General features: G+C 48.2%; 2 protein-coding genes across 2 annotated transcripts; both read right to left on the bottom strand.

Annotated features, from left to right (window-relative positions):
* Positions 1–454: 454 nt before the first annotated feature.
* On the bottom strand, positions 455–2,428 carry LOC119093340 (cuticle protein 19.8). Its single transcript, XM_037216287.1, has 4 exons — positions 2,034–2,428; positions 1,869–1,983; positions 1,454–1,639; positions 455–520 (listed from the first exon to the last, which is right to left on the bottom strand). Exons 1-4 carry the CDS (start codon positions 2,426–2,428, stop codon positions 455–457), a joined length of 762 nt encoding a protein of 253 aa, XP_037072182.1.
* An 8,523-nt stretch (positions 2,429–10,951) lies between these two features.
* LOC119093339 (pro-resilin-like) lies at positions 10,952–12,217 on the bottom strand (the record flags this gene model as incomplete). Its single annotated transcript, XM_037216286.1, has 3 exons — positions 10,952–11,464; positions 11,722–11,907; positions 12,143–12,217. Coding segments are annotated over 3 exons (345 nt in total), but the record flags the coding sequence as incomplete, so codon positions are not given.
* Between the last annotated feature and the right edge of the window lie 839 nt (positions 12,218–13,056).

The following is a 13,056-nucleotide window of genomic DNA, read 5'->3' as shown; positions in this document are numbered from 1 at the left end:
TCATGTAAGTGTATTGTCAAAGTACACAGTACGCATTTTTCACGAGCCCATAAATTACAACATCAGTCATTCCGCAAACACTCGGCGATAAGGCAGCATTTGTCACAGGTCATGCATTTAAACGACCAGATCTAGGCAGGTTCTGCAGTTCGAACAGAATAATAGCACTTACCGATCCCCGATAAAACGATAGCCCTAGGCGGTAGCCTCACTGCCAACCAATCGTGCTGGCAGTGATACAAATAGCCTTGCCGTTGAAAATTGAAAACATCAACGATGCTGGCGTCGCCTAGTAGCCGTGTATCACCGGTGGTGGCGCCGTCTGGCAGCCCAACGTCACCGGTGGTGGCGCCGCTTAGTAGCCGTGTATCACCGGTGGTGGCGCCGTCTAGCAACCAAACGTCACCGGTGGTGGCGCCGCCTAGTAGCCATGTATCACCGGTGGTGGCGCCGCCTAGTATCCGTACGAAGCTCTGGGCTCAGGTCCCGAGGCGGCACCACTGAGCTCTGGCTCCTCGTACTGAAAAGTGTGGCACGTGTCAGACGTCTCTAGCTGAACCGGATCTTTGGAGCGGTATTACAGAGCAGAGTCTATGACCTGCCTTCCGAGCCTGCCAACCCTGGCACAGCCACACTCAATGGCAACCAAGCACGGTGCTACCTTTCTTTCCGCAGGATGCCCCAATTACCAACAGCTGCAATCTATTACTCCAACTGCACGCCTCGTTTTTCGGGCCAGTTACAGTCATTTAGTCAGAGAAACCACATAACTGTAGACCCATTTATACCTATATATATATATATATATATATATATATATATATATATTTATACCTATATATATAACATGTATACATACATATATATATATATATAATTATATATATATATATATATATATATATATATATATATATATATATATATGTGTGTGTATATGTATACATCAACCAATTTTACCTCAAACTCAAGCTTCATCTTGACCGGTGCAATTGCTCGCTCGCACCCACCAAGATGTGTATCTATGCAGATGTATCGGTAGTGATATGTAGGCAAAATCCACGCAGATACTAGGCCAAACTAATCACAGGATCAGTGCTGTCATACCCGAGACCTCGTCGAGCACATATGACCTCGGGTTTTAAGAGGCCAAACGGCGTGCGACCATATGCATTGGGCCGAAAAGAGAGCAGTTGATCTACGTGCTCTCATGGGTGCCAAGATTTAGAAGTGGCTCTATGACTGCATGTTAATAAATTCGCAGACATCGCGCTTAAGGCCGGTGTGTATAATTTTCAGCTTCAGTTAGAATTGAAGTCGTGCTGGGTAAAACAAAGAATGTACAGTTTTAGAAAGCCCAGTACATGTACATATAGACGTAGGTACACATTCAAGCGCGAGTTGTACCCCCTGATGTTACACAGGAAGAAAAACACATGCGCAGCAACATTACCTGGATGTCGACAACGAAGCCGGAGTCTCCGTCCACGGAGTAGTTGACAATCTGCATCCTGCCGTCCGGCATCAGCACGTAATAGGAGCCCGAGGTGCTGTCACCGTCTCGGGTCTCCTGCTGACCGAAGTCGTTGCCGCTCTCCTCGTCCTTCACGGCGTACTCAAAGTTGTATGCCGCCGGCTCCTGTGGAAAAGAACTCTAGCATGAGCAGAAAAGCATCGCTCACACAATTTAAAGTTGTCAATCTCAGCATATAGCTTGATCTCTTGATTATTGTGTGATTTGATGCGATAATATAACACCATTAGTTGTATCGATGTGTGTGCGCGCGTTACTCAACGGTCTTGTATTTTTAACTCTGAATGGCTTTTCTTCAACTAAGTGTCCTCACAACATACTTCCCATGCATTACCTCAGCAATGTTAGGCTCCGGTCCCGAAGCGGCACCAGCGGGAGCTCCATAGCTGGACCGGACACTGGGATCTGGTCCCGAAGCCGCAGCGGGAGCTCCATAGCCGGACCGGACACTGGGATCCGGTCCCGAAGCCGCAGCGGGAGCTCCATAGCCGGACCTGACACTGGGATCTGGTCCCGAAGCCGCAGCGGGAGCTCCATAGCCGGATCTGACACTGGGATCCGGTCCCGAAGCCGCAGCGGGAGCTCCATGGCCGGACCGGACACTGGGAGCCGGTCCCGAAGCCGCAGCGGGAGCCCCATAGCCGGATCGGACACTGGGATCCGGTCCCGAAGCCGCAGCGGGAGCTCCATAGCCTGATCGGACACTGGGATCCGGTCCCGAAGCCGCAGCGGGAGCTCCATAGCCGGACCGGACACTGGGATCCGGTCCCGAAGCCGCAGCGGGAGCTCCATAGCCGGACCGGACACTGGGATCCGGTCCCGAAGCCGCAGCGGGAGCTCCATAGCCGGATCGGACACTGGGCTTTGGTCTCGAAGCCGCAGCAGGAGCTCCATAGCCCCTTGATCTTGAGACACTGTGTGCGACCGTTGCCGCAGCGGCGGATACAGGGGGAGGAACACCGGAGAACCCGCTGAAGCCGCCACGGTTTTCAGGCCTAGCAATGGCAAGGCCAGTAGCAACAAGGACTAACAGAACCTGAAAGGGGGAAAGGTAAACAATCGCACGCCTATACCGAAAAGTGCGCTCTCCAAAACAACACATGGACATAAGCCACGAGCGGGAAACAATGACGTGGGGATTTTGGCTATAACAATTTCAAATCGACGTTAAGTTAAGCTTCCCCTGCTCTGTTCTCAAGACGCGTCGGAGCCCGCATCACACCTGCATACTTCGTACTATAGCTTCCGTTCCCCGTCGTTCGCCACTGCCGTTACCTTCATGCTGGTGTTTGTCGCGCCGCACTGAAAGGACTCTGCAGCAGATGGTCCGATTGAAGTCTGATGGTGCCCGCTGCTCCGCCAACCGCTTTTATCCAGCGCTAGCCGGCGGAGATGGCGCGCTGGTCGGCAGGCCAGGGTCACGGGCCCGGCCAGAGGGCGAGCGCCCTGCTAGTTTATCGAGTTGACACAGAGAAACATCGGCCACGGCCGGCGGGGCTGGGTGGCTGCCGGGAGGCCGGGGTAATGACTGCCCCACTAAGTGGCTGCCGGGAGGCCGGGGTAATGACCGCCCCACTGATTGGTCCTGCTCTGCTATCTCGCTGTGGACGGGGTGCATCGGAGAGTTTACGGTGTGGATGGTGATTGTAAACACACTAATTCATTCGCTAGGCTTGCGCTGGTCGCATGACGTCACACCAGCTCTGGTATGACAGCAGTCGTCAGTGACCTAGACCCTGCATCTGCCACTGTAAAACTGATGTTTGCTGGTTTTAGATGTTTTTGCGTTCACCATTTTCAAACCGTACGCTGCTTTACCGAGGCATACCGACATGAATTTCCTTAAATTTCATCACGTAACGTCATTTCCTCTCAAAATAGCAAAACTTACACAATTTGGTCGAGGCCTGCCGAAACAGCAATCTTTCAGTAATGCGTCAAAGCTACCAATAACACTGCCTATTTTGTGCCCAGTTTGTGTTTGCAGAAAGCATTTGTATAGGTAGGTCATGACCTGGAACAAGGTAACGCGCTCTGTGGTCATATGATCGCTGTGCATTTGAGCTATTACTCTTTTACTCATATGCAAACACCAAAACTGCGCGAAATGTGTACAAATTTACATTATTTGCAAAAAATAGGAAACATTTATCTGGTCTCAGGTCCATGACATCACTTGATTGGACAAATCTGAAAAACCCAGCAGTAGGTACCATCAAGTTTCATTAATACAGTAAGTTTGAACAATGCCAAACGGCCCACAAAAAAGTTTCTAATGTTCAAAGTTGTTTAGTGGCTGAACTCTTTGACTTGACCGAGGTCACTGATCATGGCTGATGAATGTCTCAAATATGCACAAAGGAAAAACTTAAATGTGGCGGCGCAGGTTCGCTTTTAACCTCGAAAAAACCGTACAAGGGAAGTCCACTCTTCTCGGGCCGAGCGCGGGTTAACGGGAACGTTCCACATTTTAAGATATGGAAGCAAGCATCAGATAATATGAAATGAGCTCACGTATAACTATTTGTACAATTTGAAGTGGAACAGGCTGTTCTAGACAGCACAATGCCTGTTTTTGGCGAATATGCTCCTTGTTACGTCATGGTCTCATTGCGTCATCGTGGTTTGCATAACATTGAGATTTAATTGACGGTCGCTTTATATAAAAATTGAGCCCACGAACGCCAAATTTGAGCGAATCGACATTCATATTTTTCTTGGCCTTGATCGTTGCATGATAAATGTAGTAGCAGGATTTGAATGACGCTATCATGGCGTCACAGATGCCTGGGCGACTTTGAAATGGTTTCCATGGAATATTTCGTCAGTTTGAGATAAAATAAAATCCAGCTTCAAGTTCAGTTCAACTGAAATTGGAAGGGCATGGCTGTGAACTGCACCCAATGATCTTCAAGATGGCTATTTCAGTTCAAAACTCCGGGCAAATGTGGAACACTCCCCTTAACCGAGTCGTACGTCATAGATATATGCTCAAAACACAAAAATATAAGGCCTTGTGCTCAGAACTTAACAAGGAAGAGTCTGTTTAAGTTTTGGGTCCTCTCAGGGTATAGACTCGTATGTATGGTGTTGTAATGCTGAAAAACGCAATTTTCTGGAACATTTGACCTTTGACCTGCCGCAGTGGGGTCAAATACTGACCTAACATGAAGACTAGTATCAATCGCAAGATTTCGCTCAGACCAATGCATTGGTGTTTTCTGCTAAACACTATATTTATTATTTTGGAAATGCCAGAGGGCGCATAACCCCCCCTCCCCATTACCAGTCCGCGTTATGAAAATGGGAATTAAGGCAGCGGTTGATACCCGGAGGTAAGTCTTATCTAATGATCATTATTGAGCCAGTGAACACAAAATGTTCAGATGATAGCATACACCTCGATTACGGACTCAATGAATCTCAGCTTACCATATGGGCTAGCAATGGGGTACTTCATATCGTGTTTTCTTGGCTGGACAATCATCCACCCTTGGTGTCATTTTGTATCTAAGAAGCCAAGGAATAGTTTTTAGTGCATCCAAACGTCGGGATGGGTGGGTTGGGGCCAGGAACTCTTATAGGATGCTTTGGAACGTTACATGTAAATTGTGGGTTGGATCGAGGAAAAGGTAATCTGGTGTGTAACTCCAGGTCGCTCAGACTCCTTTACCTTGGTATCTTGGCCGTGCGCCACGCATGCGCCAGCCCGGTGGCCCGCCCTTTTTCTTGGCTCACCTCTTCACCGAGAGTCGGCGACTGCTGTGGAAATAAACGTTATTCAGATTCGCTCAGTCGGCCTTTCGACCCACATCTCAAGCTCCGATTCTCCGCCACTACATTTGGTCGCGGCGGATAACTGGGGTCGTTTTATCTCCGTTACGAACTATTTTTTCAGCGAACTTGGCAACATTATCAAGCGCAAGCTGAGGGTGGCGATGGTTTGATGTGCCACTTGTGGCACCCAGACGCAGTGATGAGCGTGTGCGAAACACGCGGACGCCGCCCGACAAAATCATAAAATTGAACAAATCATAGCGTTAACAAATTTGCATACGGCGCGACGGTAAATCAAAACAGGTCTTGTGGTGAGGACGAATAAACCATAAATTAGGTTCTGCGATGCAGGTAGCAAACATGCCATATTTAAAATCTTGTCCATGCAGAACGTGCAAAATATGCTGGAACAATAGGTCGAGCTTGGAACGTGAACAGAACTAACTGAAATAGTCCCGTTAGGAGTGGCAAAAATAAACGGAAGAGAAGGCTCCGCAGAATGAAAAGAGGTTGATAAAGCAAACTGGGGAGAACTTTCATCAACCATGCGAAGAAATTTTAGGCCATCTTTTCTGGCAATGAATGTGCCGATGCTTTTGAAGAGAACACAACATTGTGGAATTGAATAGTGACAAAAGAATTCGTGAGCTCAGTCGTATCAACGTTTAGCACTTTCCTAGCAGTTGGTGAAGGAATGGATGGCTCTTGATATATGCATGCTTTGAATGAAACAGGCATACGGTCTTCGAATACAAATCCAGCCGAAACGTAAAGATGCAAATCAATATGCACGTGACGGGAAAGACAAAAACAAGGGGACTATGAGTCACATGAGCAAGTGTCACAAAACCTCGCGTACACATTTCGTCGCTTATATACCTCGCCGTCGCTTATAAACCTCGTCTCCTGTACACGGCTGGGTAGACGGACAGTCAATTTTAGACGGAGGGATGTAGACGAACAATCAAATTGCTCGGGTACAGCCACATTTAGTATCGCTCTCGAAGAGATGCCAAAATATTTTTTGATATAATATCAGAAAGTTGATATAGCTAGTTTTCAAATTGGGCGCGCGTCATCCAGATGACACCAGAGCAGAGCATTCCGAGCAAAGCACACACAGAGCGTCACGTTGGCAGGAGGTCGGGCATAAGTTGTAAGGAGTTCCAGCAATTGGAGGGTAAAAATTACGCACATGACAGGCTTCAGTGCCACTTTGGAAATAGGACAGACCAAAAAGTATAAAACTGAGTATGGATAAGTTATGAGTACCAAGACATAGAAGGAAACATTATCCGCGGGAACTACATGTGGGGTGTCCGGCGACGTTTTCACCTGGGAAAGAAAATATGGATATAGCGTGAACATCCAGGTGTAAAGCAATTGAGTCAACAAATACAGAAAAATAAGACGTGCGTGTTGTAAAGGGTGCAGACCTTATAACATAAAGTAACTATGTACTTTTATTTTTTGTAGAAACATTGACATGCGGAATTCTGGTGATTCATGTATATATATATATATATATATATATATGTACATATACATGATATGTATATACATGCATGTATATACGCATATATATATAAATAAATCTCATGAAACATTGCAATATTTTCAATGGAGAGCCGCGGTCAATCCGCGCTATACCTTGGCACCTTCATGGGCAATCTGATGCACCATGGCATCTGCAGGAATGAGAAACGCTTAGTCCTTGTTCATGAGCCGAAACGGCGTGGCTTCCGCAGAAGTTCTTGCGGTCGAAGATGCTACCCCGGTTGATCAGGCCGGGGACCGACGGGATGGTCTGGGGCCGGAGCTGGCCACATTTCTTCAAGCAAGGCAAGAGTGCCTTCTTGCATGTAATCTACGTCAGGATGAGCACCTCTCAACCTCCATGGCTCAGCCGGCAGCGTAATGGCCTTTTCAGCACCAGCAGAGCAGCGACCATGGTTGTCAACAAAGGGCATTTCTAGCTAATCGTTCAATGTGATGCAGCAACGGGGGGTGTGAGACGAGGCCATTAACATTTGAGATAGCTTTTTAAACAATGAACCTATTGAATTCAGCATTGCATCAATTTTATCGACCTAGGGTCAGGTATGAAGGTCAGAAGGAGGCCAAAACTAAGCTGATTTTTTACTCGAGAGCTTGTTTTTATCAGGTAGTTTCTGGTGTTCATTTCAAGTTCGTTGATGACAGGACCGCAGAAGACATGTTTCATGGACTTCTTAAAGTTTTGAGTAGGTCACTGACCTAAAGTGACCTTGGTCAACATTTTGTTTTTAGGAACATGTCACCTAGCACAATTCCTGATGCTTATTAGAAGGACAAAATAGCAGCAATCTTGTGGGGAATTAACCACCTTGACCTTTTAAAGGTCAAAAAAGGTCACTAACCTGATCTGCTTTTTGATTAGCCCAGGCATCTAGCTTCACGACGGTTGCATGGGGAGGTCAGGCTGCACTCGAGACAGCAATCTGGAGTTTGACCTTGTTTGACGTCATCTGACCCAAAGGTCATAACCTATGAACCCAAATTTGGAAATAACTGATTTCTCGCATAGGTCAATCTACCCTGGTAATTTGGCATCTCTAGCGATCTTAGTTTTTAAGATCTCGGGTGGGTCAAATTTATTCCCGCCCGAGAGAAGGGTATTCAACCGGCCATCCGGGCGTGTGTTTATCGTGCATTGCAAATGGCCTTTTCTGGTCTCCAAGGCAGTAATGCATGCCTACATGTTGATATCTTGATTGCAAGTCGAAATTACAAGGAACATTTGGAAAAGCTGAATCGGGTTCTAACACGTTGAGAAAGACTCGATCTGTTTTAGATCCATCAAAGTGTTGTTTCCTGCAACAGCAGATCCGTCGACTTTCAATCGACCTACTTCCGTGAGAGGTTAATTGTGGTGTTTAGCTCCAGGTCACTCAGATTTCTTCTTTTCTAGGTGTCAAAGACATGAGCGTGGTGCGGTGCCGGCTGAGCGGTACCTTGGCTGTGCGCCACGCATGCGCCAGCCCGGTGGCCCGTCCCTTTTTCATGGCTCGCCTCTTCACCGAGAATCGGCGACTGCTGTGGAAATAACTGCTTTTCATACTCCTTCAACCGGCCTTCCGACCCACACCTCGGGCTCCGATTCTCCGTTACAACAGTAGCCACCTAATCCCCACTTCCCCCACCCCCAACCCTGACCTGCAAAATCCCGACTGCGAGTTTGATTGGTGAAAGGAAGTGTCATAACTTTTGAACATATTTCAAAAAACAAATACTCTGGGAAACCTCGAAATGAGATGCGTCTGATACTAGCAGAGTATTGGCACCGCAGCACCAAGACATAGGAAAAAGCGCTTCAAGACATTTCCATACCCTTGTGGATACCCGAGCTGTAGCTTCAGAAGTCAATGGAGGACATTGCAGCGACGCATGTCAAAGTTTCATCTGGAGCTCCCTGCTGCTGGGTGGAGCAGCGGCTTTCACGTAAACTGTTGATTGCGGAGCATCGCTGTTGTAGGCCTTCCACACTGCTGGTCGCACCTCAGACTGGGCGTTCTGACCGGCGACCAGGCACTTGGATAAGGCGCTTTTCCATTTATTGTACTATGTATAGTGCCAAATCAAGGCAATAAAGGTGTTCACGTACGCATTGGGCATTTGGCTTCATACTAAGCATGAGTTCTGCGCCGTCAATGATTAGGCGAAGATAGCAAAGGTCGGTAACGCTTCCAGCTAATTGTACAATGTTGTTACAAAACAAAAGATGATATTTTTCAGATGCTTGTAGGCTGATGTCATCGGTAAATGTATGGCCACAGGGATGCAGTTTTCAAAATAAGTAAGGTTGAGGGAGGGGAGGTGGTGCAGGAAGAAAAATGGCTGAGCCAGCATGCAAAACGCACTTCAAACAGATTTCTCCCCAGATTTGACGCACGTTCTTTTCAGAGCTGGGAGCAAGGGCGTAGTGTCTGAAAAAAATGGGGGGGGGGGCTGAAACCTAAAAATGATGGTAAATAAAAATAGTCAACAAAAATGATAGATACAACTGGAAAACTACACTCCTGGTTATGAGGTACAATCTCCCCCCTACTGCATAGGAAACTACGCTCCTGTAGGCTGATTATGTTACGTATACCTTCGTCTGATAATTTTATTAGTTTAGTCTAAACCACCATTCAGTGTTTGATGGCCAAAAAACGATACGTGCAAATGAACTACCGAAACAAAAATGCTGGATAGTTATGCCGCATCGTATTTCATCGGCCTTTGTTTTTATGGTTTATCGCGTTTTTAACTATGTTATAACGGTTTCTGATAGATTTGGCTCTAGGTAACAGTTTGGACGGCTCCAAATCTCGTCGGTGACGGGAAAGGCGCTTTTCACCCCCGCCCGCGCCTTGCATGACTACATATTACGAGCTGAGTAATCGAGAGAGATCAACACGACCACCTCCACCAAGGAGGGTGCTCTCATCAGGGCATTTGCCTCGCTGATGCGAAACCTATGGGACAGCCCAGATGAGGCTGACCGGGCGCTGACTACCTCACTATTAAGGAAACAATTCCGTCGTTTTACGGCCCGATTCACGGGCAGTCAGCAGCAGGACACACAAGAGCTTCCCATATACTTGCTGGAGACTTTCCGAGGGCGTGAACCATTTTGACAACCAGCTCGATCTCCCCCCCCCCCCTAAGCACACACACGACAGATTCAGTGCTAGCCAGAAACCGCTGGAGGCCTGGAAGCGGCTCTTGTTTCTGAAGAACTCGAAGTGCGTTGATCTGTTTGTCGGACAGTTCAAGTCCACGCTGCGGTGCACGGTGCACGGCCACGCTTTAGAGACGTTTGACTTCCTCTGGGACCTGAGCCTGCCGATCCCATCCATGTTGGGTGAGGTGCGCTAGCTCGACCGCTCTGACAATTTTAACCGAGGAAGAGGTACTCCACGGAGAAGAAAGTCCGAGGGCTTCATGTGCCAGACGTCCCAAAAGTATTCCAAAAACTTCAAGATTCAGAGCTTCCTACGCATGCTTGTAATGCACATAAAATGGTTCTTACTGCAGCTGGGTCAGAACGGACACAAGCTCCACACGACAGCGGACTTCGCCCGTGGTCTGGACCTGTCGTCATACTTTGCCGTATCGGGAGACTGGATGTACGAGCTGTACAGCGCGATACTGCACGCTGGCGTGGTGCACACGGGCCACTACACGGCCCACTGTAAACAGCGCTATTTGGAGTCCGGTACGAGTACTACGAGTCCAGCCCATCCGCAAGCACCGCGCCCGCAATGCGAAGCGGACATGCTCCTTTTGAGTTGGCCAGTCATTCGCCTGGTGCCGACCTGAATGCTTGTACTCGAAGGAGTTCGACATGGCTGTCACACATAGAAGAAGCTTGCAAAATAAGCACATATTGTTGCATGCGTCATACCTAATACGCACTTCTGTCTGGCTCAAAAAATACAGATTTGTGATAAGCGAATGCAATAGCTTGGTACGTTTGATAATATGGTAAACCATGTATTCGAATTTGTGATGTAGAACGCTGTTCTTCAACCGTTTGTTGATTTGCTTTATTACTGTTTGGAAACCACTGAGTTGGGTTCAATATTGTTATATTATAAATACATTATGACGCATACGGACATACATGTTAGGGAGACGGTACACAAACGCAAATTTACGCATAAATACACATAGCATTCACAAGAAAAACGCAGAGCCTTGGTGCAAGATTTACGAACACCAGAGAATGCGTTCTGACGAGGTGTTCCTCGCGTTGGACGTGATCAACTCACGAAATTCGCGACAAAAAACGCTGCAGTTATCCTGCGGCCCTGGTCGACAAAATCGGATTCAAGTCGTGCTTAAAGAGCGTTGCAAATTACTTGCTGATGAACATGACTCTGAGCGCACCCGCCATGAAAGACAGACTTGTGCTCTGACAACAGTCGGGCGGATGACACAGGTCGTGGCTTGGTTGCATCGGCGCAGCTTAATAGCGATGGCCGCGTCATCTGGCGACCTCAGAGTAGCGCCACCTACTCAGCCTTCGAACCGCCGTTTTGTTCAGTAGCCATACGACTGCTTGGGCGGAGCGACGTTCCCTTCGGGTCCGGACGCGGCTCCGGCGAGGTTAGCCTCTCCTTCGTACTGAAAACACATAAAACACATGATACATGGCGCTCTCTTGCAAATGCGGTTAGAAGGGAATTGCACATGGGCATATGCTCTGCATGCAATGCATCTGTTACGCGGCAAATAGGCTGCTTCCGCAAAATATTCATCAAGACTAACACCAACTTGTTACCATTGTATTTCTGAAGTGTTTTTGTGGTTTCTGCACTTGTTATTTGTTTGAATTAAATTCAAAAACTGATATATGCGAAGCACTTGGAAAATATATCAACCTGGATATCAACGACGAAGCCGGAGTCTCCGTCCACGGAGTAGTTGACGATCTGCATCCTGCCGTCCGGCATCAGCACGTAATAGGAGCCCGAGGTGCTGTCACCGTCTCGGGTCTCCTGCTGACCGAAGTCGTTGCCGCTCTCCTCGTCTTTTACGGTGTATTCGAAGTTATACGCCGCCGGCTCCTGGGAAAAACTTGGCATGAACGGAAGATTTCACAGAAGACGGTTCACACAATTTGCAGCTGCCAGTCGGATCACATAGCCTTTCCCCTTGATTTTTGTGTAAGTTGATGCCATAATCGAGCGCCAGTTGTTGCACTGATGTGCTTCCGTGTCTTAACCGACACCCTTGCATTATCAATCATGAAATGACCCTTCTGCAACTGAAAGTCCTCACATTACCATTCTGGTGTCTTACCTCTGCGATGCTAGGTTCCGGTCCCGAGGCGGCACCAGCAGGAGCTCCATATCCAGACTGAACACTGGGCTCTGGTCCCGAAGCCGCAGCGGGAGCTTCATATCCAGGCTGAACGCTGGGTTCGGGTCCCGAAGCGGCACCAGCAGGAGCTCCATATCCAGACTGAACACTGGGCTCCGGTCCTGATGCTGCAGCAGGTGCTCCATAGCCCCTTGACCTTGAGACACTGCGTGCTGCCTCTGTGGCTGCGGCGGATACAGGGGGAGGAACACCGGAGAACCCGCTGAAGCCGCCACGGTTTTCAGGCCTGGCGATGGCGAGGCCAACGGCAACAAGGACTAGCAGAACCTGAAAAGATGTAAAATGACGTGATTGCGGATTTCTGAGCACATTCCCTCAATCATTGCACTCTTGTTAGTCTCCAGAAAGAAGCGGGAAGCTGCCGAACAGTTTAACGATGAGAGTGCGTCCGAGCAGTTTAACGTTGAACGTGTGGACCCGCAGTCTGTTAACCTGACCTTGCCTGTGCGGAAACTGTATCGTCTATTGGCAAACTGGGGCGGCGATGAAAGAAATACGGCAAACAGTTCTGACGAGGGCTCGTGCGGGTAACGGATATATAGCGAGTAGGTGCTTCTTGGCAAAGTCCGAAGCCAGAAACTCAAGCTTGTCTTAAAGGCATCAGGCACTGTTCTGCAAAGCGACGATTGCAGCTGAGAAAACGCATCATATCACCCATCTGAATTGTCGTATACGCAAAAGCTTGTCACACATCTGAGCAAAGTCGGTGATAGTGCTGAATCTCCACAGCCTTCCGTCCCCTGCGCCACGTCCCGTCGCTGCCGTTACCTTCATGTTGGTTTCCTGCAGCACCGTACTGGGGGGATCTGCAGCGGACGAAACGGTGGAGCTTC

This window comes from Pollicipes pollicipes, unplaced genomic scaffold (genome assembly GCF_011947565.3).
Source record: "Pollicipes pollicipes isolate AB1234 unplaced genomic scaffold, Ppol_2.1 Scaffold_4002;HRSCAF=4701_pilon_pilon_pilon, whole genome shotgun sequence".
NCBI lineage: Eukaryota > Metazoa > Arthropoda > Thecostraca > Pollicipedomorpha > Pollicipedidae > Pollicipes > Pollicipes pollicipes.
The sequence above is the reverse complement of the archived record's forward strand: the minus strand, read 5'-3'. Positions and strand labels throughout refer to the sequence as shown.